The sequence below is a fragment of the Vicugna pacos genome, chromosome 24 (assembly GCF_048564905.1).
Source record: "Vicugna pacos chromosome 24, VicPac4, whole genome shotgun sequence".
NCBI lineage: Eukaryota > Metazoa > Chordata > Mammalia > Artiodactyla > Camelidae > Vicugna > Vicugna pacos.
Window position 1 is genome coordinate 27536380 of NC_133010.1, and position 27687 is coordinate 27564066.

The 27687-nt window shown below is 59.8% G+C and overlaps 1 protein-coding gene across 1 annotated transcript in view; it reads left to right on the top strand.

The window, feature by feature from the left end:
- Positions 1 to 10603: 10603 nt before the first annotated feature.
- IMPA2 (inositol monophosphatase 2) overlaps positions 10604 to 27687 on the top strand; it is a 28153-nt gene continuing 11069 nt past the window's right edge. The window contains exons 1-4 of the mRNA XM_031690198.2: positions 10604 to 10847; positions 19560 to 19693; positions 24105 to 24209; positions 26210 to 26255. Of these exons, the coding sequence (XP_031546058.2) occupies positions 10752 to 10847; positions 19560 to 19693; positions 24105 to 24209; positions 26210 to 26255 (381 nt within the window). The 5' untranslated portion in view covers positions 10604 to 10751. The remainder of the gene's footprint in view (positions 10848 to 19559; positions 19694 to 24104; positions 24210 to 26209; positions 26256 to 27687) is intronic.

A 27687-nucleotide genomic window follows, 5' to 3' on the forward strand; every position in this document is an offset into this window, starting at 1 on the left:
TCTTCTGCTCCCAGGGTCAGCTCAGGAATAGTCAGTGCTGACACCAGGCCCTGAGAGCAAGCCGGCGTCCTGCTGGCACTGGAATGCAATTCCCGAGGGGCGGGGCTCCCGGGGCCGGCACAGAGCCTGGCTCGCAAACTCCTGGAACTGATGTTTCCCAATGAGCTGAGCCCAAAGTGACCGGGAGGGCCTGGACCAGCTGTCCCCTCCACCCCCAGGGCGCAGACACTACAGCACTGACAATGCCAAGACAAAAAGCAAAGTGTCAGGCAGTACAGGGTGGGTTACTGCCACTGGTGAACAGTTTGACACTCACGCCTGATAGTCCTGAACCTCTTGTTGACTTTGATGCTAGGGCAGACTTACAGCGCAGTTACACGGTCGGTTTCCCATCTCTAACCAAACAGAGTGTGGTTGTTGGCAGATGAACCTGAACAGTGGCCGATGAGGCACATAAGGATTTTGAAGAGCTGGTGTAAGACTGCAGCCGGCAGAGGAGTCCAGGAGGAGGCAGGGGCACCTTTGTGTAACAGAAAGGCTAGGTGGTGTGATGTGATGGAATGGTTTGGGGAAGTAACCTACAATGTGGCACATCAAAGCTGGCGAGAAGGGAGGGAACTGCTCCATGGCAGAGTCCATGCTCAGCGTGCTCGAGGTCCTGGGTTCCATCCCCAGCACCCCCATTACACAAACAAACAAATAAAAGGTGGAGAGAGGATGAGGATGGGGTCTGTCAGACAAGCTAGAAGCTGGCAGCAGAAAATGAGGGAAATAGATCAAGACTGCTTTAAACAAAAAGCAGTCAGTAAAGACAGGGGTAAATTAGATAAAACTTGAACTCAGGGTATTTACTAAAATGGCATAAATCAGTGTCGCCTCCCCAGGGCGCCTCAGCTGCGGTCACTCGTAGCAGTTGATTCTGTATCTTGGGGAAAATAAAAGTCAGCCGACCACTTGCTTTGCTGTGAAAGATACGGGATATTTCAAGCACCCTGCTTAAACAAGGGGCTCCCGTGGGCTAAACCGTGACAATTTTGCATTAAAAAGAGAATAATCACTGTGTGGAAATCCACCCCTCTCTCGTGGCCTCACAACGAGCTGCGCTAAAGGCAAGCTGTGTGGAATGTTCCAATAATAGCTTTGGGAAATGGCGCGTGTGGATCACCCCTGAGTGTACGCCCGCTGCGAGTCTTGTTTGACACTAAAGTCATGGAGAGATGGTTTGCATGTACAGCAGTGATGCTGGGCTCCTGGGGACGGGCCACCAGGAGCGGGAGGTACGGGCGGGGTGGGGGTTAACTGTAATCAGAGAAAAAGAATCGGAGAAAAAAGAATGAGTTACCAGGTGGCAAGGAGTTTCTTCCTTGGGGGCTGGGGGTCCCGGCCTCGCCCGCTGGGCCTCTGCTCCAGCGCGGAGACCCCACACCTGCTCTCTGCAGGCCCGGGGCCTGGGATGCGAGGCCCTGTCCCTGGGCTGGGTGAGCACGTTTTTAACTCTGAGATGAAGAAAGCAGTCAAGCCTGCATCGTATGGGACTAGAGTACGTTGTGTTTACGTAGTCGTGGTAACAAGTGTTCCAGTCACTGTGCTGTTTTTTGTCTGCTTTGACTGCTGTTGGAATGTTTGGTGTGGTCAGGGCTCCTGATTTGCTGGTTTTGGAGTCTGATTTATCAGATGGACGAAAGCGTCCCGGGGACGGCGGGATTTTGCCCACGAGGATCATAAACGTGCCCAGTAGAAGTGTGAAAGAATTAGCTATGACATTCGTAATTACAGCTCGAACTAAGGTCATTTAGTCAAGATTAGAAATACCGCTGTTTGAGGGAACTTAACCTGTCACATCCACACACAAGCGGACCACTGGTCACAGACGCGGGGTAGTTGACTTTCTAACATCAGGCGTTCGAGTAGATGAGCAAGATTTATACCCTGAACGTAAAGGTTGAAGAACATTTAGTTTTGAATTTTGTAACTTTAGTTCAATAAGTGTTGTTAAAAGCCACCAGCTTCTTTCCTTTTCTGAGCATACTGCCCCCTCCCCACCGAACACGGATGGACAGGCCTCTGGCCACAGATTAGGAAATGCAGGCCCTCCCTCCAGCCACAGAGAAGGCCAAAGCTCCTTCTCCCTAACAGCCGCGTGGTCGTTTCCTGATGAGGAATCTTGTGAAGTATTCATGGAACAACAGTGTTCTCCAGTGGGTGTTCTCCCCCGTAAAGGGGCGTCTTGAGCGTGATCTTCAGTTCTTGGAAAAGCTCACGAGTCTTGGAAGTTCTGGGGCTTCTTACCAACGACTTGTTTTTCTCCTCCCCTCAGGCAAGGATGAAGGGCCGCCCTCCCTGGGCCCCACCAATTCTTCCAGTCTTTGTCAAGCGAAGGCTCATGACAGGCCCCCCGGGGACCAGCCCTTTGCCGAGGTTCCCACATTCCTGGATTCCACATATTGGCAGTGGCTCAAAAAAATTTTCTTTTGCTGACCTACATAGATTTGTCAACCATTTACGTGGCCAAGTGAGAGGGAAAAACAAAACAAAACAAAACCTGCCACCTCCCATCAGAATCATTTTATTACAGAAACGACATTTTGACATCAAAATGCAGAAAGGAAGTGACTTCGGCTCAGGGCACTTTTTCACAGGAAATACACTTAGCTGAGTGGAAATCTCCCCGATTCGTCCATGTTACTTTGGTGTGGGTGTGACCGTCTCTGCGGGCAGACCAGCGCCCAGCCAGGGATGACGGCCCAGCACTAGGCCGTGTGCGGCGGTCCTGCCCCATCGCACCCACGCCGACGCTGTGCCCACACGGCCAGGCTCTGTCTCCCACTGCCCGTTGGGCACGGTGGCCCTGCTCCTCCGTCCACCTCCACCAGTCCAGCCCCGGCTGCCTGGCCTCCTTGCCTCCAAGTGGGCAGAAGTCTTAGCCTCAATCTCTCCAAAGCATCTGTGCTCCTTGACTAATGTGCTTTCAAATTAGTAGTAAGTCAGCATCACTTTTGCCTCCAGAGTTGTCACAGGGCCAATCACAAGCCCAAAGACCTCACCCCTCCCTCCTGCAGGGGCCAGCGGGGAGGGGAGTGCCCGTGTCCAAAAAGAGAAGGGCCACTGTGCGCTCCTGGGAGGACACTTAGAGGGATTGCCCCGTGTCCATCGTGTTTCCCAAAGAGAATGCGAAAAAGCACTTTCCGTGTGTAAAAACACCTCCTACTCTCAGACCACACGCACTCTCCACGTGATGCCGAGGCGGGCGCCCTGCGGACACGGCTCCCTTGGCCAGCTGGCTCCAGGTCAGCGCTGCCTGGGGGGGCGTGGGGAGGAGACCGGAGGCCGGAGGAGGGAGCGGGCCGCCTGCCGGCTGTTCTTGTCCACGTCGCTCCGGCTCTTCTCCCCTCCCTGGGGTGGCAGAGGTGGCCGCACCGGCGGGCAGCTGCCTGGCCTCCAGGGCCCGCTGGGCTCCCAGCCCCACGGCGCCCCTCCCAGCTGGCGGGTGCGGCCACCCCAGCCCCGAGGGTGGGCGCGCTCCTGCCCTCACCACCTCTGCTGCCTCCGTTTTCTGCTTCTGCCTTTTCCTCTGCTTAGCCAATTTCTTATATTCGGTTCTCCCTGTTGAAACACCCGGGGCTATTTCTGTGGTCCTGACCCGACGTGACTGACATCAGGCTGGGTGTGATGATCCCAGGCTGCGGGTGGGACTGACACGAGTGTGTGGGACCTTGAACGCAGGGCCAGCTCCTTGCAGACCAAACGTGGCCCACACGTGGCCCGTGGCACACGGAGGCGTCGCTCTTCGATGGTCACCCCACTCGCTCTGAAGCGTCCACTGGCGCGGCCACGGCCCGTGACTGTTCCAGCAGCAATGAACATTCCCAGTGGTGGGCGGGTTCCTTCCTGCAGGAGCACAACCAGGCCTGCAGGCGTGTTGGAGAAGGAATCCAGCATCCGAGGGCCTGGCTAGAGGAGTGGAGATTACATTTCCTGCAAACTGATCAGCACTTTCCTTCCGGCTTGAGTGTGTGTGAGAAAGGCCATTCTGAAATACCAAACGCCTCTGAGTGTGCACTTTATTACTTCACTGTAATGTAGCAACTGAAAGCCAGAAAACTAATGTGCGTCTGGGCTCGGGGTGCCTGCTATGAAATGCAACTGGAAGTAACTTCTCCAGAGCTGGTCCCACAGGCTGATTCTTGGAGTGGGACGCGACCTTGGGCCCCCTCACTGGCAGGCGGCCAGCCGCGTGGGCTCCAGGCCCCCGGAGGTGTGCCCTCCTCCGTGGCCCATCCCAGTGGACAGGAGCTTGGACTGGGAGAACTTCCGGATTCTGAGCACAGTCGCCTCGTGGTAACTTCCTACCGTCGGTCCCAGTTTCGTCCCGAGAGCTCCGTAAGCTAATTCTACCTCCGCGAGCTCCGTAAGCCAATTCTACCTCCGCGGAGGGTCCAGGATTAGCAGCAATAACAGCACTCGGTCTGGGGGTCTCTCTTTCAGGAAGTAAGAATAACAGTTCCGACAAACACGAGATGAGGTTGACGGCTTTGAGGAGGCCTGCGTAGGGGGGGCCAGAAGTTTCTGTCTGATTAGAGCAAATCCCCCTCTCCTGAGGATCCTCCATGTCACCTCGTCCCCCACCACGCAGAGAGGTCCTCCCTTCTCCACGACAAGCATCCTCGACTCAGCCACTTGTGTCCTTGGACGTGTTCTGGGCTGTCGGTGACCCCCCTAAACAGCAGTGTGTGAATGTGAGCAGCTCCAAGAGGCACAGTGGGCGGCACGTGCCCTCTGTGGAGCTCAGAGATGCCGTCAGTCACATGTTGAAGTAATAACTTCCAGAGCGTGCCAACAGCAGAACAGGACACCCCGGAGCACGGCTGGATGACAACCCACGCGGCCCCAAATGTCAGGGAGTCTGACCCACGCTCATCAGCCCCGGGCCGCGCTCCACACCCGTGCCCTGTGCATCACTCTCTCTCAGACCACAGGGGAGGGGTTTACACTGACCCCAGTCACATCTTCCTCCCCCAAGCCGTCCACAAGACTCCTGGAGGCCTCATTCTATCAGCCACCATGAACTACCTCTCTTGGCTTTGGCATCTCAAAACTGACACGTGCTTCTAAAATCATCACGTGCCTCCTAGACTCAAAGACAAAGAACAGCGAATCATTGCACAATGTGACTTGGTCTGCATCCAGTGGGCGTGCCGCGCCCGGGGGCTGGGGAGGGAGGAGGGGCCGCGTGGAAAAGTACTGGATGCTGAGTCAGAGTGGAGAAGGGCGTCTTCAAGGCCCCCGGACGAGGTGGTCTTGGCAGAAGCCTCGAGAAAGGCCACACTGGAGGCACCTCCCTGCAAAAGGAGGCCTGGGGTGGAGGTGCGGGTGGGCCAGACACCAAATGAGCCCCAGAGCATGGCTGGGGGTGGGGGTTGTCCGGGCCTTGGACTGAACTCCCTCCAGAAAACAGCCCTGTGCTTGCTGGCTGGCTGCGCAGGTGTAAGGTGGGGAGGGCACACCCCACCCTTGGGAGGCCAGGTCTGAAACATCACACGTGGATTTTTGGCCTGGAAGCCTGACTCCTCAGACTATAGTTAAAATGGGACAGGATTTCTCACCCTCAGCGTTATTGTCATTTGGGATTGGACAACCGTTTGCTCTGGTGCCAGAGCGTGGGGTCCTGTGCACTGGGGGATGTTTGGCAGTTTCCCTGCCGGCATCCACCAGGTGCGAGAAGCTGTGACAGCCCAAAGTGTCTCCAGATGTCGCCAAATGTCCCCTGGGGGCAGCACCGCCTGGTCGATGACACGGAGGCAGAGGAACCCCAGCTTCTCAGAATTCTGTGTGTGTCAATCTACTTCTGTGTTTTTGGCATCACCCTGGGAGGGTCTCCTCTGCCTGAGACCACCTTTCTCTCCTTTTCCGTTTGTGGCTCCTCTAGGAAGCCCTCCCCAGTCGCGCTGCACCCACCCCCAGAGCCCACCCTGTCTTTCGCACGGCTTGTGCACCGAACACACGCTTCCAGTACGACTGCCTCAGTCTCTCCGCCACACATCACTCTGGTGCTTAATCGGCACACGGTCAACGCAGAGGACAGTGGCTCTACACGACGGGGGACAAGAACCGGGGCTGAGGGAAACACAGGGCCTGGAAACCAGCAGAAGAGCCTTCCCAAGAGAAGCAGCGCTGAGAATCCAAGCAGGGAAATGATGGAGACAGTCCCCCGAGGGCAGCTTTCGGAAGGTGCTGGCGACATGTTGGGCGCAGTTTAGTGGGTGACAGAGGTGAGGACCCTTTCAAGGAGTCAGACCAGGTGGGAACGGTGGTGATCTGCCAGGTGCAAGGTCAACCAGGGACATTTAAGAAGAGAGAGGGCAGCGTGCTGACGGCGGCTCAGGAAGGGAGGAACAGTCGTGGGGGTGCTGTGGGGAGCAGACACCCCAGGGACAGAGGCCACTGATGAAGTCAGGCCCGGAGGAGAACCCAGGGACCCGCCGGGGTACACAGGAGGAGCAGCGCCCCTGCCCCCGAAACTCCAGGGCACGGGTCCGGGAAGGCACTGTGCCACGGGGCGCAGGGAGGAGGGCCAGCCTCTAGTGAAACAGGGGGCGGTGTGGGGTGGGGGAAGGCTCGCTGGAGGAAGTCAGGAAATGACACCGAACGTGCACTCCCTGTGCGCCCGGATTTTACTCGTTTTTCACTTACCTCCCCCGAACAACCCGTGAAGCTGGTGTTACATCCAGTTTACAGATGGGCCTGTGAGCACAGAGAGGTGCCTGGAACCCCATCTCCTCCTGGGAACCTGTAGGAAGCCCGGGCCCCTGCCTGCAGGTTTTCTTCTGCAAGACACCAGCTTGAGGAAGGGTCACCAGCCAAGGAGAAGACCAGGCTGGGAGCGTCCCAGAGCCAGTGGTGCTGAGACCTGGAGGGGCCCGGGGTGGAGGGAGAAACAAGCAGGAGGGGCCGGCCCCTCATCTCAGCATCAATCAGGGCAGCCCGGGCAAGGGCCAGGGGCCAGGGGCCCCTCCCAAGGCCATGCCCCCTCTGCATGGCTCTGCCTAGGGGAAGGGGGACAGCCCAAAGCTGAACTGATTGAATCTTAAACTTGAAATGTTGGAAAAATCACCGACAGGTCTGAGCTGTCCTGGAACTAAGTAGATTCAGTTTTCTACCATCAGGCAGGAGGGGAAGCCAGACAGAATTCGGTTATGGGGAAAGAGAGCGTTGCAGGCAGTACCTTGGAGTCTCGGATTGCGAAACACCGTCTGCTCTCCGGGTATCACTCATCTCAGGAAGGTCACCACGAAGACTGTCAGATGCTCAGAACTAAAAATAGCAGAACTTTAGTTTATGACTGAGGCCTGGCAGGTGAGAGTCTGAGAGAACGAAGGTGGCTCCCACGATCGATGTCCAATTTCACTGTCTCCAAAATCTGCAACTGTGGCATCCCCCTGCACAGAACCGTGGGAAGGAGTGAGCGGAGGGTGTAGCAAAGAGCAGAGGAGTCCTGGAAGAGCCTTGTCACGTTCTGAAGGCAGCGCAGCTGCTGGATTCTGAGGGAACGTCCCTGCGGCCCCACTCAGCAGGAGGGGCGGTGACCACACGTTAACCCCTTCCGCAATGGGCAGTCCTGCTGTGCTCGCGAGGTTTTCCCCCAGCAGGAAAGGGCACCACCAGTTTCACAGTGGAAACCGACGAAGTAGCCCTGCGGGGACATCGGACGGACACCCCTGCTGGATGTCCACCCCTGATGGACACCCGGAGCCGGGCTTCGCGGGGACTTGTGGGATGTTCTTGTTGCAGGGCCCACATGTGCTGGGTGCCATTTAAATACCCAGCCCCTGTGGGTCATCAGCTGTCTGACAGTTCAGGGGCAGGTGTGGCTCTGGCTAATTCCACTTAGGGCGTGAGTGACCCTGAGCAGCTGGCCGGGGGCTGGGTGGTGGGCAGAAGGCTTCTCTCGCTGTCCTGTCCTGGAGGGCCGCTCCTGACCATCCTCTACAAGGCTCTTGGCTCTGAAGAGCTCCTAAGTGTGGGGGTGCACAGGGCACCCTCTCAGCTCTCAGTGGTATCAGGGCTGCCGTGACAGTCCCAGAGGCTCATAGTTCTGGAGGCCGGAAGTCCGAGATCAAGATGTCCACAAGATGGGTTTCCCCTGAGGGTCCTCTCCTTGGCTTGTAGATGGCTGTGCTGCAGGTGCTCGAGGCCTGGCAGATCCACTCGGGTTTCAGGCAGACAGACGAGCACTCGCCGGGCCGTGGGCGTCTCTGACGTGCCTTTACTGCCGGGGAGCACACAGGCTCCATGGCAGCGGTGGTGGCAAGTCCCTTATACACCAAGGCTGACAAAGCCACCTACGACCTGTGGCCAACCAGTGCACTTGCGTAGGGCAAGTCACGCTCAAGTAACACCACAGGGGCGCTGCGCACGGGGTGGCGCGACCCAGCCCCGGGCACCGGATGTCTGGCAGTGGCTCCGTTCTCCCCACAGTGGCTTCTCCCACTGCGTGTCAACGCCCGCCTTCCCTCTTCTGTAAGGACACCAGGCCCACCCTAACAGCCACTTTAACTTTGGCACCCTCTAAAGGCCACATACAGCCACCTTCCCAGGGGCATTCACACACAGTTCAGGTCACACACACCAGCTTTCCACACATGAGGCCAAGAATGATCAGACATCGTCCCAGGCCCACGACTGGGGTTCGGATGAGAGGAAGCAAACAGCACACTCGCCCAACGCCCAGATCAGCCGTCTTGGCCCTGGGGAACAGGGTCAGGTTTCAAAGTAATCAGGGAAGCTAAGGCAGAGGTAGGAGAAATGGAAACTTCGTTTGGCGTTTTGTTTCTTTAGGCTCTGCCTTGTCCCAGAGAGGACATGAGGGGGGAAAGCCCCAGATTACCAAGGACAGGAGGGGGAGGAGCAAAGGAGACCATCTGTGCCCCCCCTCTGTCCCCAGGAGGGCACGTGCATGTTGCTCCCTGGTGACCAGAGCGCCACCCAGCCTGCACCCTCGGGTGGGGGTGGGAGGGGGCAGTTAGGAAGTTGTTCTTCAGGCCAAGCCCAGTGCTCTCGGGGCTACCAAACTTACTGCGGTTCCCCAGGGAGAGAGGCAGCCAGCGGACCAGCACACAGGGCCTTACAGTGAAGAGCTACCTGCCGTTTCCTCAGAGTCACCACTAGCGCGGGGGAGATTTGGATAATCCACGAGAAAAGGCTGATTTCGGTGTTCAGTGGTTACTGGTATTCATTTAGCACCTGTTCCTGGAAGGGTGCACTGGTGGGCATGTCTCTGATAATGGCAGCAAACGCACGAGCCAGGCATGTGTATATGAACCCACATGCTAGTTACAGAGCCCTTTTACAGCTGAGGGAACTGAGGCAAAAGGGGCTACTTGTAGCTTGCTCAAATGCACACAGCGGGGAGAGAACGAGGCCAATATTTTAACTCAGGACAATCTGGGGGCTGCAAACTGCACACTAGGTAAACCACAAGTTAGTGGTTAAAACTACGTGATTCTGTCTTAAGATATTTGGAAGTTAGGTAAGAAAGTTACAGAGGCAACTTCTCTAGCTGTCCCCAACAGGGAGTGGAGGGGAAGTGTTCAGAAAGCGAGCTGAGAAGAGGCCAGAGAGACATGTCTTAACTTCCCAGTTCTGTTCAGTGTTGCGACCTATCTCTAATGATAACCTGCCACGAAGATCAACAGCGGAATACATCTAATTCTGAAATGCAGCATTCAGAGCAGCCTCAAGCGTTTTCAGAAACCAACTCCCTGCTTGAAAATCATGAAAAACGGGAACAGGAAGGAAACCTGCCCTCAGCTGCCCCAGACCCGGGGCGGTGAGTGGGGGCACCCGAGGCAATTCGCCGTTTAGTTCTCCCCCGTGTAGGGCGAGGAGGCAGGACGCGAGACCACAGCCCTGGCCCGCTCTGGCCCCCTAATCCCCGCTTGTGGTTCGTAATTTTCATCTGGCCGGCACGTACACCCAAAGCTTCCCTACAAGGGGGGGGGGGTGTCACGGACGAAGGCTGCCGTGTAAACAGGGCCCCTGTTGGGGTGCGTGCACCGCTCCCGAGGCTTCCCTGACCCGGGGCTGCAGGGCAGCTCCACGCGGGTCAGCCCCTGTCCAGCGGGCAGGCCGCAGCTCACGAGCTCAAACTCCCCGAGGCGACCGGGACTGGTGGTGGGCGGGGCCCGCGGCCGGGGTCGCTGGAGGCCGCCCCACGGCTGCAGCGGCCCGGCGGGCCGAGCCCACGCGGGAGCCAAGGCTGCCCCGCAGGGCCTGCGCGGGGTCGGGGGCCGCTCCCCGCTCGCGCCCACACCCCCGAGACCGGTGCTGTGCTCCGCGGGGATTCCGGGCCCAGCCCCTCTCCCACCGGGCGAGCCCCGCCGCTTCCTGCGCTTCCTACCCTCGGTACCCCGCGCGCTCGGGGCGGCGGGGCCCGGGCGCGGCTCGAGGAGGGGGGCGGGGCCCGGGGCCGCGCGGGGCGGGGCCCGCCGCCGGCCGGGCGGGGGGAGACGCGCGCCGCGGAAAGGAGCGGGGCTCGACGGCGCGGGGCGGGGTTCGCGGAGGAGGGCGGGACCAGGCTCTGGGAGGGGCGGGGCCGGGCTGCCTGGGCCCCGCCCACTGCCCGCCCGCTCGCTGCCACCGCCGGGCCGCACAACTGCCGGCGGGCGCGGTCCAGGCGCGGAGCCACGGGAGGCGCGGGGCGAGAGCGGAGCCTGGCGTTGGATGTGGGAGCGCTGGCGCGCCCGGAGGCGGCGATGAAGCCGAGCGGCGAGGACCGGGAGGCGCAGGCCGGGGACCCTTGGGAGGAGTGCTTCGAGGCGGCCGTGCAGCTGGCGCTGCGGGCGGGACAGGTGAGCGCGGCCCGGGGCGCACGGCGCCCGCACTCGGACTGGGGGCAGAGCGGGCGCAGGGCGTGGGCAGAGGGAGACCCCGCGGCCGAACTCCGAGGGCTTGCGTGCGGCCTCCCGCACACCTGCACACCTACGCCCCCGCACCTGGACGGGCGCCCTGGGTCCCTCGGGCTGGAGGCGTGGGCGGGCTCAGGACGCAGGGCGGTCTGGCGGGAGCGGGCGCGTCAGGGCGCGGGGGTTGCCTTGGAGTTGATCCAGTGGGCAGGACTGCCGCGGGTTCGAACTCCGCCGCGTGCACTCGGGGCTATGGCCGGTGTTTCCGCGTCCCGAGTGTAGTGGGTTCCACTCCGCGTTAGAGGAACTGCTCCCTCACCGGAAGGATGAAGGTCCGGCCGCCGAGCTGACGAAAGCGGCGGAGGGCAGCCCGTCTCTTCTCTCTTTCGTGTGTTTTGCTCCCCCGTTTCCTCGGTGCCTGACACCTGGGGCTCCGCAGGCCACGTGCGGCGGCGAGTGGGGGCGCCGCCCTCCCGGGGCGGCCTGGGCGCGGGGGAGGCGGGCGGAGGGGCGGCCGGCTCCCGCCTGGCGGGAAGGCGCAGGGCTGCGCCCTGGCGACCCGGAGCCGGGGGGCGGACAGGAGGGGGAGCGCTGCCCGCAGGCGGGCTTCCTGCCCCCCGAACAGCAGCTCCTTTTCAGTCAGAAAGCGCTCCGCAGGTTAACACCAGGCTGTCACCAGTCCTGCATTAGAAGTGAGTCCCCACGGGCACGGGGAGTCGGCGGTACCTCGCTGTGAACCCTCGAAGCCCCTAAAAAGTTAGCCTTCAACACGAGCGGACACCGTCTGTGTTGGCCACCCGCCCGCTGCGGTTTGAAAGACCCAAGACTCAGCCTGTGAGGAACGCATGACTTAAAAGGGGGCGAGGGGGCGCTGAGAGATTCGATCCCTGGGGAGGAGGAGGACCCCAAGCTTGCCCGCTCCACTGACGGAGCCTGCAGCTGCAGGGCAGACGGCCTTCCTGGAAAGCGGGTCCACCGTGCAGCGCGCGCACTTGCCGACTCCCCTCCCCAGAGTGAGCGTCCTCGGGGCATTTGGTAACTTTTAGGTTCCACCGTAAAACTTTTTAAGAGAAGCCTATTTGGGATTCAGACACTACTATGTAAACCCTGGTGAGTTGTTACGGTTCTCTGTGGCTTTTCAAATTTAGATCCTTGAGGAAACAGAAGAGTTTTTGAAACTTTTAAAAAACATACTTGCAAATGCTTACATAGAATCTGCCTCATAGCAGCCACGATTCTAAGGGTCTTAGGAATTGTGACTTATTTAAGGGATCTCTTAGGCTTTTGCAGTTTGCCAGCAACAACAGAAGCAGCTTTTTTTGAGAGCTGGGGAAGGGTGAAACAAGGATTCTGCCATGAAGGGTCTGGTCAGGGAGCCTAGGACTCCAGGCTCCCTCTTGGGCATTAATGCTGATGCTTCCTGCCTGCTGGGCGCTGGCAGGGAGGGCGGCCAGAACGGCCTGTGGCTGGGCCGTCCCAGCCTGTGTAAAGAGGGACAGGTTGTCTTAGAGATGGTCTCACAGTGACAGGGTGCTGACTGGAGGGATCCTGGCCAGATCGCCCCGAGAGGAATGAAGGCGGGTGAGTGGGGAATCCTCCTCTTAGCCAGAGGAGTACAGGGTATACCCTGCGTCCTGGCGTGCCCACCCGCCCCGTCCTATTTTAGTAAGTTTGCTGCTTTCAGCTGCTCCAGAGACGCCTCTGTGCCTCTGGGAGGCATCTGTCCAGTCCAGTGCCGACCACCCGGACTGCTGCGGGAGCCGCTCCCTTGTTCCTGGGCTTTGTAGGGGGTGAGGTCAGCCCACTCCATCACCACCACCCATACAAAGAGCAATATTCATTGAAATGAGTGTTTACCATCTTTTCTGTGATGTGAAACAAAACCATCTTAGAAAACTATGCTTTTTTTTTAAACTTTTTTTATTGAGTTATAGTCATTTTACGATGTTGTGTCAAATCCCAGTGCAGAGCACAATTTTTCAGTTATACATGAACATACGTATATTCATTGTCACATTTTTTTTCACCATGAGCTACCACAAGATCTTGTATATATTTCCCTGTGCTATACAGTATAATCTTGTTTATCTATTCTACATATGCCTGTCAGTATCTACAAATTTTGAACTCCCAGTCTATCCCTTCCCACCCCTACCCCCAGAAAACTATGCTTTTTAAATTAACCTGCAGGGGTAGGTCCAGGTTTTGTTGAGCCTGAGGTTTAGAAAATGTAGGGACCGTCTTTAAGAAAAAAACCCCACAAAATTACAAATTCAACACTAGATATAAAAATTGTTTATTTAGAATAAGATCACAACAGTATACATTTTTAGGTGCTAACAAATAGAGCAAAATACATAAAATAATTTTTAAGCACTTCTCAATCTTCTCTAATAATTTTTTCCACATTTTTGGCTTTCTCTCTTTGTGTCTTTGGGTGACAATGATTTTGTAGTGTTTTCTATAGAGAGACTGGAAAGAGAAATTCAGGCTTTCCTGTAGGATGGCTGATGGCTTACTGATAGTTTAGGGAAGTTCAGTTAGGCTTCACACTTGTGATTGGTAGGGTCGTGTTGTACATTTTTAGGATTGCCATCAAATGTGAGAATCCTGTCGGGGTTTTTCACGTATCAGTCGTGAGGTGGGAAAGATTTGTCCAGGTTAGCTTCTGGCCCTGGGCAGTTGAAACCTGTTTCTTTCCATCATCCCACGTGCCAGCTGCCCCTGCACACGCCCGCTTGCTCCTCTGGTCCTGCATTCGTGTCACCGTGCCGAGTCTGCCTGCATGCACGGTACTGGCGTTTCTGGAAGCCATTCGTACGGAGGATGGCTGACAGTGACGTACAAACATGACTGCACACCCCACGAGTCTGTCCCGCAAAACCCAACGGAAATTCACCTCCGCTTTGCTTCCTTTTAGCCCCAAATCCCCCTGCCACTCCAGTGCCCCCTGACGCAGAATATGGTGGAGGGGAGGTCACAGTGGAACTTGACAGCAGCCCTGTCTGCAGTCAAAAGAGCCGACTTTTGTGACCTTACAAAAGCTGCTCCAGTGTGACCGAGGGAACTGTGCTAGGTTTCCCAGCAGAAGCTCGCTGGAGGGAAGGGCCAGGAGGTGGCTGGGTATGAACTCGTCGCTTTACTAGTGACACGGCCCAGGACTCCCCCGCTCTCATCCTCCAGGCTCCTGGCCCCGGGGTTGGCCTGCACACCCTTGTGGGTTATGCTTCCCAAAGCCTGTCTGTTGTCTCCACAGCCCCGCGTGGCCAACCCTCTGGCAGCCGAACTGAACTCCTTGGCGTTCTCCAGGCACGCCCGGCCTGTTCCCACCTGTCTTCTGGCCCACACCCCCGAAAACCAAATTCTCTCCTAGGCCCAGCTCCCAAGCCCCTTCCTTCACAGAAGGACTTCCCATGTGACCTTTCTGTCCCTCCTGTGCCTCTTCCCAGCTGTGTTTGCCCCTGGACTGGTCAGTGTGCTTGCCCCATGATGGGGGGATGCCCCCTGCCTGCCTCCGGCCGCCCAGAGCAGAGGGGACACGGCGGGGCTCTGACCCAGCAGCCCCATTGCCCACAGGTGCTGTTTTGATTTGTGATTCTCTTGTTTATCTGTTGCTCACACGGGGACGGTCACCAGTGAAATACCGCTTGAGGGAGTGTCGTGGACCCAGCAGCACCCTGTCCCCGTCATCCTCACCCTTATCCTCAGGGGCTGTTGTTCTCAGGGTTCTGATGGTCACACCTGTGTTCCAAACAACAGCCCTCCCCTGGGTCGTCCGCGTTGGATGCCCTGTTGTCCACGCTCGTGTCCTGTGACCACGTGTGGTGCATGTCTGGCTGGGGAGCACGGCTGTATTGTGTGTTCTCTTTCTTGTACAACCTGTGTTTTCCTGAAAGTTTTAAAAAGAAGTATTTTCATTTGCTTAGTTTTCTGCGTACCGACCAATAGCCCTCTCCCGACTTCCTGACGGAATTTGTGAAGGTCTCCGTGGTGTGGACCCTCGTGGGGCTCCCGGCCGGGGAGACGGGGTCCTCACACCTTCCCGAGCATCAGATGCCCCTGGAGGGCTTTCGCAGCAGGCCGAGTTCAGACTCCTTAGGTCTGGAGGGGACAGCAGTGAGCACTTGGACCAGGTGCCCAGGTGATGCTGCCGGTCTAGGGGCAGCACGTCCGTCAAGAGCCACTGCTGGGTAGCAGTTTGTCAAGTGACAGTGGGACAGCTCATTCGTTTGGCTCCGGAGGAAACTGCGGATAGTGTCCAGTTTGGAGTTACTGAGAGTGTGGCTCATGCTCATGTCTTTCGCGGACCTACGGATGGGTCTCTGCTGGGGAGAGGTTAGCCGCAGGAGTGAAACTGCCGTGTCACCAGGTGTGACGTTCTGCCAGCTGGTTTTCCAAGGCGGCCGCACGGATTCACACTCCTCGGGCAGCAGGCGCGGCTCCTGTGGCCTCACACCTGGGACCAGACTTGATACTGTCTGTCTGCCCGTTTCAGCACTTCTCCCAGGGGGTGGGGGGTGGTGCTTCACGGTGGCTTACGTTTGCATGTCTGAGACGACGTAAGTGCCTTTTTGTGTGTTTACTGGCCCTCCTGGAGCTCCTCCGTTTGGTGGCACTAAAACCGATTAGAAGTGCATTCATTCACTCAACAAATGTTGAGTAATTCTGGAAAGGACTTTAACCTTTGCTCTGAGCGTGACTGAGGTTGGGGCAGGGTCCTTTGCGGTCGGGAGACCACCCCGGCCACAGTGGGGGCCGGGGACCCTTCTAAGTGAGGCATGAGGGTGGATCTGACTGCAGGGAATGACGAAGGCGGTAAAGCAGACGCACCTCAAGGGCGGAGCTGCCAGGTTTGCTGCTGTTTTGGGGGCCTGGGGCGAGAGAGGAGCTCACAGTGCCTGCGAGGTTCAGGCCTGAAAAACTGGTTGAAAGGATTTACTGCACTGGCAGGGGGAACAGGTTTGGAGGTAGAAGCTGAGCCTTGTGTTCTGGGCTGTGGACCTTGAATTGCCTGTGGATCTCGGAGTGGAGGCATTTGGCTGCAGCGTTCATGGGAGAGGCTGAGGGTGGAGACAGTGCTGTGGGAGCTGTCGGCCTGGGCTGGGGCCTGAGGTCGGGACCTGGGACAGGGAGCGGGCAGGCTTGTCTGCCCTGGGCTGTGCCGTGGGTGACTCTCAGTTCAAGCTCCCGGCCTCTCCTCTGGAAGATCCCCACCACTCAGGACGTGGAGGTCTTTGGTCACTCGCTCGGTTCTTCAGAAAACATCCCCCTGCCGTCCCACCTGGGGAGGCTGATGCGTGGTGATCAGTCCGAGCCTCGCCAGCGCCCCCCCACCCCCACCCCAAGCTTCTGCAGGGAGGGGTCATCTGCATCCACAGTTGTAACACTGTCACCAACATTTGAAGCCTCAGCCAAAACAGAACTTGGGAGACAAGGGCAGGCGCAGGGCAGACCCGCTGGCACGTGTGAGCCGAGGGTCCTGGGCCCGCCGTCCCTGATGGGTGAGCAAGGCCAGCTGCCCTTTCCTCATTCGTCGTGGTCAGGACAGCGGCACGTGTCTTGCACCCCGTCTGCTGATGAAGCTGCTGGATGAAAATGAAAAGGGGCCCTTTTTTCAGAGGCACCTGCATGCACAGTGGGTCCTCCAGCCCTGCTGTCTGGCCTTGCGGGGGTGAGTCAGTGAGAGGCGGGGGCCTCACTGGAGGGTAGGAGGAAGGCTGATGGCACCTGCCGCATGAGGGCGAATAGGGCCTGAGATGCTCACTGCTGACCCGCGTGAGGCACACACTCCACACACAGTGGAGTTACTGCCTCTGGGGACAGGGCGGGGGTGGGGAGGGGATGGATGGAGTCGTACCCTTGGCCCGAGTTGGGAACGGGGCTTGTGAGCTCCAGGCCCTCCCTCCCCCGAGCCCTCAGGTGGGGAGCTCCGGCCCCGGAACCCGAGGTTTGGAGAGAACAGGGGACTTTCGAGTCCAAGCCTCAGTGGGAGAAGGCAGGGACACGAGGGGGCCTCGGGGCAGAGCAGGCCACAGGTGGGTCGTGCTTGAGGCTGACAAGGTGCATCTCGAGAGTGACTGTGTGTTGGGTGCACGTGTGGTACTTGTTAAGTTGGAGGAGACCTGGGGGTGAAGACGTGGCTTTAGGGAGAACTCTGGGCCGGATGGGGATTCGGAAGTCCTCCGTCACCATCACCGCAGCTCCGTTTCGTGCTGGGAGATTTGCAGCCTGCGCTGGGCCTCTTCGGCCGCGCTTCACGGCTGTGGCCTGGGGCGGCTTTGCTGAGCTCTGTGTGCCTAGTCCCCTGGCCGTTACCCAGGATTAATGGTGATGTCTCAGAGTTGTCGTGGGGTTAAGTGAGCTGCCCTGTGAGCAGTGCTGGGACAGCGCGAGGCCTCGGCGCGTGGCCCCACCCAGGCAGGGGCAGCAGGCGGGGATCCAGGCCCCTTTGGGCGGGCTGGCTGACAGAAGCACCGGGGAGGGCGGTGGTCTCAGATGACACAGAGAAGGCAGCTGAGATGGGGGTGCAGCGTCACCCCTGGACTTGGCCCGGGAGGAGGCCGGGCAGTTCAGAGTCATTCTGGGGGCGCAGGGAAGGCGGTGTGGGGTTAGGAAGCAGAGAAGGCAAGTTTGAGGAGACAGCCGGGAAGCTGAGAGGGGTGTTGTCACCCTGGTCGGTCTGAGACCCGCTGGTGCCGGAACCCGGGGAGCCTGGCACCCTGGGCCCACCCCTGCCCGCAGCGCTCCCCGTCTCTCCTGGGCCTGAGGCTCTGTGGTCACTTGTGATGTATTAGCAGGTGGGAACTGTGGAGCGCTGTGCACAGGCAGCACGCGGTTCCCTGGGAGTCTGGCTCATTAGAAGGCCTCATCCAGTGTCACATATGTGAGCTGGTGAAAATGTGACAGCCGTGGGTGCAGATGGCCCCCACCCTGCGGAGTCTGGGAGTGCAGGTGGCGGGGGCTGAATCGGGGCAGGTGCTTCCTCCCCTGTCCAGGTCCAGGTGGAGCCTGTGGGCTGGCGCTCTGCCCCCGTAGTCGCTCGGGGCCCGGTGGCTCTGTGGCAGTGGCTCTGACCCAGCGCTTTTCCGAGGTGACCAGAGCTGGTCTCTCCCCGACACCCACACCACGGCTGGTGACAGAGCAGAAGAGCTTGGGGGGCGGTGTGAACAGCGGCTTCTGAGGGCAGGGCTCAGGAGCTGCTCGTGCCACTCCCCTCCCATCCCTTGGGCAGACCGAGTCCTGCGGCCACACCTGCCTGCTCAGGAGGCCCGCGTGTGGACCTCCGTGGCTCTGTGACCGGAAGGAGGACGGGGCTGCTGTGGGGGGGCCACAGGCGCTGTCATGCCGTCCTTGAGGGGCCAGGAGCCACCAGTTGCTTTATGCTGGGGAGAGCCAGACCACTGTCGGGGCTTTGCGAGCGCTTCCGGCTGCGCCATGCGACCTGTGCACGGGAGGTCTAGGCCAGCTCAAACCCTAGGGGTTCCTGAGGTTGGGCAGGTGCAACAGTTGCTGGCTTTCAGTTAGAAATTGGTAAACAAGGAACCTGAGAGAGTCACTTGGCGGGAGCTGCTGTGTGCAAACTGGTGTTGGAAGGAGCCCAGCCTGGCAGCGATGAGCTGGACGCGGCGGATGGAAGGCGCAGGAAGGCCCCGGGCAGCACAGGGCAGCGAGCTGGGCTGTCCTTGGTCACGGCCTGGCGCACGACTGCCGTGCCCCTGTCCTCTGTGTTGTTTACAAACAGCACCCCGCTCCGGGTTCTCTGTTAGCTGCGTGTTGTCTTTGCAGCCAAGATGAGAAACCCGAACAAGGCCTGTCTGGGCTCAGCATAGGGGGTCGTGTCCTGCTTGCTCTGGGAAGTCCTGCCTCCTCCTCCCGGCACTCCGGAAGCACTCATCCAGGGTTGGAGGTCAGTGTCAGGTTGGGGGGGGGCCTCGAAGGAGCTGCAGGACCCGGGGTGCAGCTGGTGTTGGAGGACAGGTCAGAGGTTGTTTGGGGGGCCTGTCAACGTGGTGGGAGGCCTGGAGCTGTGACTTGGGCAGAGGGGACAGGACAGTCTGAACAGGACTGGGGCTCCGTTCCCATGACTGAGTAACCCCCCGAACCTCCTGTTTGGGTCCCAGGGTCTCCAGAACCAGGTTGGGTCAGCAGAAGGCCCTGGGGCTCGGGCCCCACATCCTGGGCACTTTGAGCTGGTGGGTTTGGGTTGGACATGCTGGCCGCCCTGCTGGGCCGCTGGGCCCCGAACAGCTCCTGCCCCTCGGAGGCTTGAACCTGCGACCCTGTGAGCAGGGCCCCGCCCTCCTGTTCTCCACAGACGTTTTGTTTAGCTTCTCCGGTTTCAGGTGGGAGCACCTGTGATCTGGATTCACCAGCACACTCGCGTAGGAGGTGAGGGAGGAGCAGGTCTCAGTCCGAAATCTCCAGATCCGCTCTCGGGGCCTCTGGGGCCTCAGGGCGCAGCTTCGCACCCTCAGGACCATGTTTCCTTCCTTCCGAAGAGAGGCCGTCTCACTGTCCAGGGCTCCCTGGACCGCGGTCCCCACGGGGAGCCATCTGTCTGTCCGTCTGCCCGCGCGGGGGAGGGGGCCCAGCCCTGCCCGCGTTCCATGCCCTCTCAGGGGTCAGCCCAGCTCACTCACCTCCCCGCTTTCTCTTCAGATTGTCAGGAAAGCCCTTTCTGAGGAAAAACGCGTGTCAACGAAAACGTCCACGGCAGACCTGGTGACGGAGACGGACCAGGTTGTGGAGGACCTGATCCTCTCGGAGCTGCACCAGCGCTTCCCCTCACACAGGTGGGCGAGCTGCGCGCGTGTCATCACAGACCCCGCAGGCCTGCACGGCCCGCTTGGCGCCCCGCCTGCACTCCCCGAGGACTGGTCCCCGAGTGTCGCTGTCCCCCCGGGGCCAGGGCCATCGCCTGTCGGGGTCAGTGTCGCGTCCTCCCATCCTGGTCAAGCCTGTGCAGGGAAGGCCGCTGTCCTCCCCAGGGCCGCCCTCTCTCTGGAGCAGAGGTCCCGACCCTGTGGGGTCACCGGCTGGAGACTACGATGCAACCTGTTAACCTTTTCCCTGGGAGCCCAGCATCACCAGCCCCGGGCGCCTCGCACCCAGCGAGCGAGCACCCGAGGAGGGGCCCCTTGTTCGTGGGGCTCCTTGCAGGGAGGGCCCCTTTCCTCCCTTAGGGAACCCGGGTACTGGGCGTGCACGTGTGTATGTGTCTGCGTGTCTGTATATGAGTCTGTGTGTGTCTGTGTGTCTTGTGTGTGTATGTGTGTATGTATGTATATGTGCATGTGTGTATGTGTCTTCGTGTCTGTGTGTGTGCACGTGTGTATGTGTGCATCTGTGTGTGCAGCTGGTAACAGCCCTTCTGATCCAATGACTGTCACGTCCTGTTTCCCTGCTGGGCATAAAGTCAGGACCCCAGCATCTATTACAACAGCTACAAGAGCTCTGAAACCTTTATGGTTTTCTGACTTCTAAAAATCTAAACTAAATGGCGGTGTCAGAAGCTGAGCCTCGAACAACACAGGTCTGAGCCACGCGGGTCCATGTGTGCGCAGATTTTCTCAGCAGTGACACCGCCCATGCTGAGGGCCGGCGTGCACCTGTGGGGAGGGTGGCGCCCCAGACCCCCTTGGTGTTCAGGGCAGTTTTACTCCCTGGGGGTGCCGGCCGGAGGAAGTGCGGCTGTTTTGGGCTGAGGAGGCCTTTCCGTTGTCGAGTTGGTGTGTCATCCAGGCGACTGCAACAGGAGGGAAGAGGGCTGGGCTGTGAGGGTCCTGGGGTCCTGGGGTCCAGGTCAAGGCCCCGGCTCACTGTGGGGCTGCAGGGCTCGGCGTGAGGGTGTCACCAGGGCTCCATCAGTCAGATCACTCCAACAGGTGGACTTCCGACAGCACACTCCGCAGGCCGGGGGTTTGGCACACCGTTGAGGGACTGGGGCATGGTCTCTGCTTGCCCAACGTGGTTTAAGTACTCATGCGCATACCATGGCGAATGCCAGGATAACGCGCCTCACACAGGTGAGCCTCAGCCTCCGAAGCCCCCTCGGGAGACTGGCGACCCCGCACGGCGGGCCCCACCCAGGGGTGCGTCAGGCCCACGGCTGACAAAGCCCTGGGGACACGGGCGCCTCCCCCCAGCACAGGAGTCAGTGCCCCAGAACTTGGCCACAAGCCAGTGTGGCCCGGCTGCTGGCTCCCAGGCGGACTGAAGGTGAGCCTGACCTTGTCACGGAGGAGACAGACTGGCCAGGAAGAAAAGGCCTGGGCACACCTGGCCGTTTGACTCACAAGGCAGATTTGTTACAACCTTGAGGGAAAAACAAAGCAGAACGTTTTGTCCCCATTTGTCCCCATTTGTCCCCAAGCTCTGAATCCCACTTCCCTCTGTGTCCAGAGGCTGTGGGAAGTGGCCCTGAGTTTAGTCTGTGTTGTGCTTGCTGTCGGTGTTGTGGGTTTTGTGTAGGCGTCCCAGCACCTCCGTGAGGGTGTCTGTCCAGGTCAGTGAGCTACCCACCCCCCCCGCCCTGAGGGAGCTGTGGGGTGCTCGCCCCAGGAGCCGCCTTCCTGCACGGAGAGAATCAGATTCAGGGAATGTAACTCCACGCCCTTCCCCACAGACCGGGGAGGCATTTCGTGCCTCAGAAGGTGGTGCACGTCCCAAGTCCTGCCCCAGGCCCCCCGTGGTCGTGACGCGTGCTGCCTGGTAAAGAGTGGGGGACCTAGGCATGAGACGCCAGGCCTTGGTACGGTTACCTTGAGTGATTCTCACCAGAGACGCCCAACAGTACGAGAGCCGTGTGGACAGGAGCATCGTGGGAGCTGCTGGGGGAGCCCAGAGACCGCGGCCCACATGTTTGCTGACGGACTGACAGACTGCACGGCCCTGCAAGTCATGAGGGACCCGCGGCCGCAGGCTGTGCTCTGGCACACCCGAGATGTCAGCCCCCCTCCTTCCCCCGGGCCAGCGACTTCCTCCAGCCAGCCTCCCGCTGAAAATCAGTCTGAAAAGGAAGAGTCCACGGCCCTCCCCAGTGTCCTGGGGCCAGTTTCACTGTGGGTCATGCCCACCCTTGAGCTCAGTGATGTCTTCTCGCTGCCTCCTGGACCTTGCGCCAGTTCACGCTCTGGCACCTGGTTCTTTCATGTGTCTGTTTTTCGAATGTGGTCCGCTTGCTTTAAAAACATGATCTCAAGCTGCTGCAGCGGAGGAGAATCACACAGCCGTAGAAGACACTGAAGACAGATTTAATTCCTTGTCTTTGGCTCAGAAAACCGGCAAAGCTAATGCCTCGCCTCTGCCGGGTGAGGTCCGGCCTCAGGGGTCCGACAGCCCCACTGCCCGGCCAGGTTGCCCCCTCTGACACTGTCACCACGACATTCTTTATCTAGCCGCGCCAGCCAGGGTCACCTGATCCAAACGATCCGAAACCCCTCAGAGGGGAGTGGTGACAGGGGGCGGTTCCCCACAGGCGGAGGGACGGGGCCCGGAGCCAGGAGCGGTCCCACTGCGTCTGGTCCGCCCTCTGCACCCTGATGGTGCCCCAGGCTTTCTCTGCCCCGAGTTCCCCAAACACAGGGCTTTGCCTTCTCACATGTGGGTCTCTCCAGGGGACAGCGGTGAGCAGGGTGGAAGCAGCAGCCAGAAAACGATACTGTCCCCTCATCATGTGCACAGACATGTTTCAGATCACTTATGTCTGGACGCCTCTGCGCACAGAGAGCATGAATTCCACAACCTGTGAGACAAATGATGGCCCACAGATGGGGGCCCTGCTGAGTGATGGCGCTGGTGACAGCAGTGCGTCGATCTGCCGTGACCGGAACACGGGGCACTGCTCTGACCCCACAGCGAGTCTGCCCAGGACACGCCAGCCGGAATGCATCCCACAGAGACGGGAGTGCCCGCTCTGCACGTCCGCCCTGATAGCCTCTGGCCTGAGGGACTAGTGAGACTAAGGCGCTGACTCCTGCGTTCTCCGTGCCAGTGGGACCATTACAACGATGTCCACTTCACTGAAGCCAAGTCTCGGGGCACATGGTGCCTCTGGGAAGTGCTTCCGGGCCGGCCGGCCCAGCGCCCCGCCCTCTTCGGGGCTGACCTCGCCTGGCCGCGTGCTGCACGCCAGCGGGGGGACACGCAGTGTTTCTTGCTTTCCGCTTGTTTTTCCTCGTTGGCAGAACTGTGTCGTCTTCAAGGGCACTTGAAGACAGTTCAGACCCGGACGTGGTGCGAGGACCCCGCGGGGCGCCTTTTGCAGTGCCGCGTGAACCTGACCTGCTGGGGACAGTTGGGAACCTGGGTCGGGCGCCGGCCTGGGGGCTTCGGAAGATGGCTCCAGGAGGCAGGGGCTCAGACACTGCCCGGGGGACCCTCCCTGAGCTGCTCTGAGCCAACTTGGAGGGGGCACAAGAGGGAGACATGAGGGCTCCATCTACGTTTTCCACCGAATGGCCGGTTCCCGGCGGTGCCTTCACTGAGACAGACCAACCGGGAGCCTTGGGGACGTTGTCTCGTTCAGGAGGCTGACGGGAGTAGGAGGCCGCTCGGAGGGGACGCTTCCAGGAGGCTTGAGTACAGAGGACAGGCAGGGACGTGGGTCTGTGGTGCGTGGCCCAAGTGTTCCTGCAGGAGGGGGTTCAGGGTGTGAGGGGAGTGGGGAGGGGGCTCCACGGAGACGTGTCAGCTCCATCGCCATGTGGTGGACGGGGGCCTTGTCACCGTCTGTGCTTCAGGGAGGCCAGGCTGGGTGCAGACTGGGGCCGGGGGTGTTGTCAGCTGTAGGTGACACTTCACGCCTGCCCCAGCCACTGCACTGCCATGGAGGGTGCCAGGCCAGGCCCCTGCCACGTCCTCAGGCCCTTCACCGTCTCTGTCCTGCAGACCAAAGTCACGGCAGAGTCCAGTTTCACTCTTTCAGCTCTTCCTGGTGTCCATCCTTGGACCCCCAGGCCTGCTGCACCCTGGTGCATCCCGGCAGCCTCCATCGAGGTGTCACATAGTGTTTTGGGGCCCTGCCAAGGGGTAGAATATCAGACAGAGCGAAATGCAGACGGTCCCTCCCAGACTCTGCCCTGTTTGGCCCGGAGGAACCCAGGTGAAATCTCACCGTGTCTGTATGGTCCCTGGCAGTCCTGGGGTTTGGAGAGCTTTGTCCTGGATCTGGCGTCTTCTCAGGCCGAGCTCTGCACACCACAGGTTCATCGCAGAAGAGGCTGTGGCCGCCGGGGCCAAGTGCGTGCTCACCCCCAACCCCACCTGGATTGTGGACCCCATTGACGGCACCTGCAACTTCGTGCACAGGTGAGTGTGCCCCCTGCCCTTGCACTCCCCCCAGCCCTGACCTGTCCTCTCCTCCCAGACTTTGCCTTTTCCAAAGCGGCGTTTTTGGAGGCAGGAGTGTATAAGCAAACCTCTGGTGGGTTTGCAGTCTCATTTCAAAGGGGATAAAGTCTTGATACTTTTCCAACAAGCCGTCTTCCATTTGTGAGATACCTTCAGGGCACGTAGGAAATTGTCACTTGCTTAAAAACTGTTCTGTGTGTCGCATTTAAATGTTGGGTGGATTTGAGAAGGACCCTTAAGGAGGCCCCCTGGAGAGACGGGCAGGGTTGTAAATAACAGCAGGTGTCTGGTCCAGCCGCTGGGGAACATGAGGTGTGGATGGCAGCCTTGGGGAATGAGGAGCCAGCCAGGACTGGGCAAATAATTGGACTGGGCAAATAGCCCAAAGCAGCAAGTTTCAGGGAGGTCAGAAGCCCCAGGGGAGGGGAGTGAGCCCCGGGAGGTGATACACATGTCCTGCCCCAGAAGCACTGATGGGGGGCTGGGCTGTACCCTTGGTCCAAGGACCCAAGGGCACCAAGGGCCATGTGGTTTCCGTGGAGGGTGGTTCTCTGCCATCACACGTGTGGAGAGCTGGTTGACACAGGCTCCCAGCCGGTCCCGCGTCCCCATGCAGCGGGTGAGGTGGCCCTGGACCTGCGTTCCTCACCAGCTGGACCTCACAGGGAGGGCCCACTCTGTAGATGACCCGAGACGCCCGCTTCCTCACTCACAGTCCCACGTGTGGGGTCTCCTCCTGGTGCCAACCCCTCTGTTTAATCTCAGGTGGAATATTTATGGGTAAGTGTGTAAAGTGATTCCACGTGGCCCTTTTCTTATCCTGGGTCATCTTGGGAATTCAGTCATGCCCACACGGGTGGCCCTCTGGAGAGTGGAACAGAGCCATCTGGTGACACTTGCAAGTGTCACCAGACTCTAGAGCATGACACCCCCCCCAGAGCCTGTGTGGAACCGCAGGACTCCCCTCCTGGGTGCGTGTCACTGAGCGGGGCCCGTGTGCAGGCGGTGGGGACAGGGCAGTACAAGCCCCACCGTGGACAGAGACCACACGTCCACCCCGGGGCCAGAGGGAGCCTGCAGAAGACCAGCCCCGGGGCTGGCCAGCACGTTCAGGATGCTGTCGAGGGCCCCAAGGGCCATGGCGACTCTCGCGGCCTACAGGCTCTTGGAAACCTTTGGCCCCAACGCTCGGACAGGACCTGTTCCCGCTTGTGTCCCACAGCCAGTGGGGTAGGGCCTCCTGAGAGCGGGGCCCACAGCCGAGGAGGCACACGGCCCGCGGGGACAGTGGCAGGGATGGCAGCCTGGGCGGGAGGGGCAGCAGCCCGGGCGGGCGGGCTGTGCTGCTGGGTTCGGAGTCTCCTGTGAGCTAGAACCAGCTCTTCCTCGTTCCTGCTTGCCAGGCTCTGCCGGTCTTCACATAAAGGAGAGGCTGCTTTGGAGACGTAAGCCGCAGGTAGACAGTGAGGCCACCACCCGCCTTCCACGCTGCGGCTCCCCTCCTGTCCTGCGCGGAAGCTCCCCCAGTGGTCAGGCCAGGAGGGACCTTGTTGTCTTGGACCTGGGCTCTCGGTGGACTTGTGGCCGGTTCCCTACACGCCCTCCTGGGACGTGGGTCTGGCCTAAGCTGGGGGGACGGAGATTTCTGCTGTCCTTCGGTCTCTGAGAACCACAAGGCTGATTATTAAAATCTCAGCCGGGTCCTCCATGGTCACCGTTGAATCCTGTCTGTCGTGACGGCTGTCAGGACGCGGCCTTGTTTCAAGGTCAGCTGTGCTCCAGCCCGTCAGCTGGGCCTGCTTGTCTTGGAAACAGTTGGTGAAACAGTGCGAAGCGGTTTTCAGGAAAACAAACCTGGTCACACTGCGGACAGGTCCCGTGTGCTCCAGCCACACAGAGGTGATGACCACACTCCCGGGCGTTTGCAGCTCACAGCGTCCCGTCTGTGTTCTCTGCAGGTTCCCGACCGTGGCCGTGAGCATCGGGTTTGCTGTGGACCAGGAGGTACGTGGCGGGTGGGCGGGCCAGCCGAACCCCTGTGTGTTGTTCACTGCCGTCCTGTTCTGCACGCCTGTTTTGCTCACCTCGTCCTGTGCCTTAATCGTGACCAGTAAATCCAAGCATGTGCTTTTCCAATCCAAGAAAGTAAACAAATGAAAACCGGTCTGGGGTGTATAGGTTTCAGCTCCAGGCCGGCCCTCCCCCCTCCCCCCACCTTGGTGGCCCTTTTTGGAGGGAAGTTCCGGGCACATGTTCCCAGTGAGCCTCAGACTGACCCCTGGGGCGTGTAATCTGGTCACACACAAAAGAAACTGCTATTTTGGGAGGACACTTCTGATCCCAATAGTCTGTCAGTTCTCCGTCTTCCTCTCGCTGCCGGACAGAGCAGCCGGTTCAGGTTCCCACAGACCCTGGGACTGAGCGGAGTCCTGGGACCCAAGCTCCCCTTTGTGAAGCAGCTTCAGCAGTCACGCTGAGGACACGCCCTGCTTCCTTCGTCATTAGCACAGATTCAGGCGAGCCGGTCAGGGGCTGGGGCTTGCAGGAGCAGCCCCCCTGCAGAGCGCACCTCACCCCAAGCCTCACGTGGCGCAGGGTCCCCAGCGGGGAGCGGAGGGCCGTGTCCGAGTGAAGACCTTACCCTGAGGATAAGCAAGAACTTCACTGTTGGAACCTGTCAAGGAGTTAGTCACTCACTTGTTGCTCTGTTAGACGTTGTTGTTGAGACTGAGTAGGGTGGGCAGCAAGCCCAGAGGGTGACCCTCCTGTCCGGGTGCCGGCATCTGGGGTGGGGGCACACGTGCCCGCAGCGGGCTGTCTGACGGGCCAGGCTGCGCCCATGGGGTTCCGGGTACGTGGCTGTGCCCCGGTGGTCCGGCCTCGTCTTGGAGGCCCAATCGAGGGGCGTGTCTGTCCTCCCTCCAGCCAGCAGAGGCCGCCGGCCCACCTGCCCAGCCTGGGCTTTCAGAGGCCACCTAGTTCGAGGACTGACCTGGATTTAGGAAGCCCTCAAAGGCCAAGGTCGTGGGAAGGGGGTGGACAGTTCTTGCTGCTGGGCGGCCCAGGCTCCCGGGAAATGAACCCTTTTCCTGCCGGCCCAGGCTCTCCTCGGGCCGTTGGCCAGGGCCCCTCCTCACTTTCTCGCTCCCTCGGCTGATCCCCAGGCTGGCCCCTTGCTTTTGTCAGCCCTGAGCAGGGGAGTCTGGGGGGAAAGGCAGCCGGGGCACCAGGGGAGGTGGGTCTCCGCCAGGCCCGCTCTCCCTCGCTGGGGGGCTGCCGTCCAGGCCCTGGTCACCTGCCCTGTGCGCGGTGGGAGGGCACCGCTCAGCCCCCGCCTGCTCAGATTCCCCTCTGGCGAGTGTGTCTCTTCCTGGGCTGCCCCAGGCGGGCTCTACCGATGCCTCCTTCATTCTTCCCACGTTGGCAATTTGGGGGG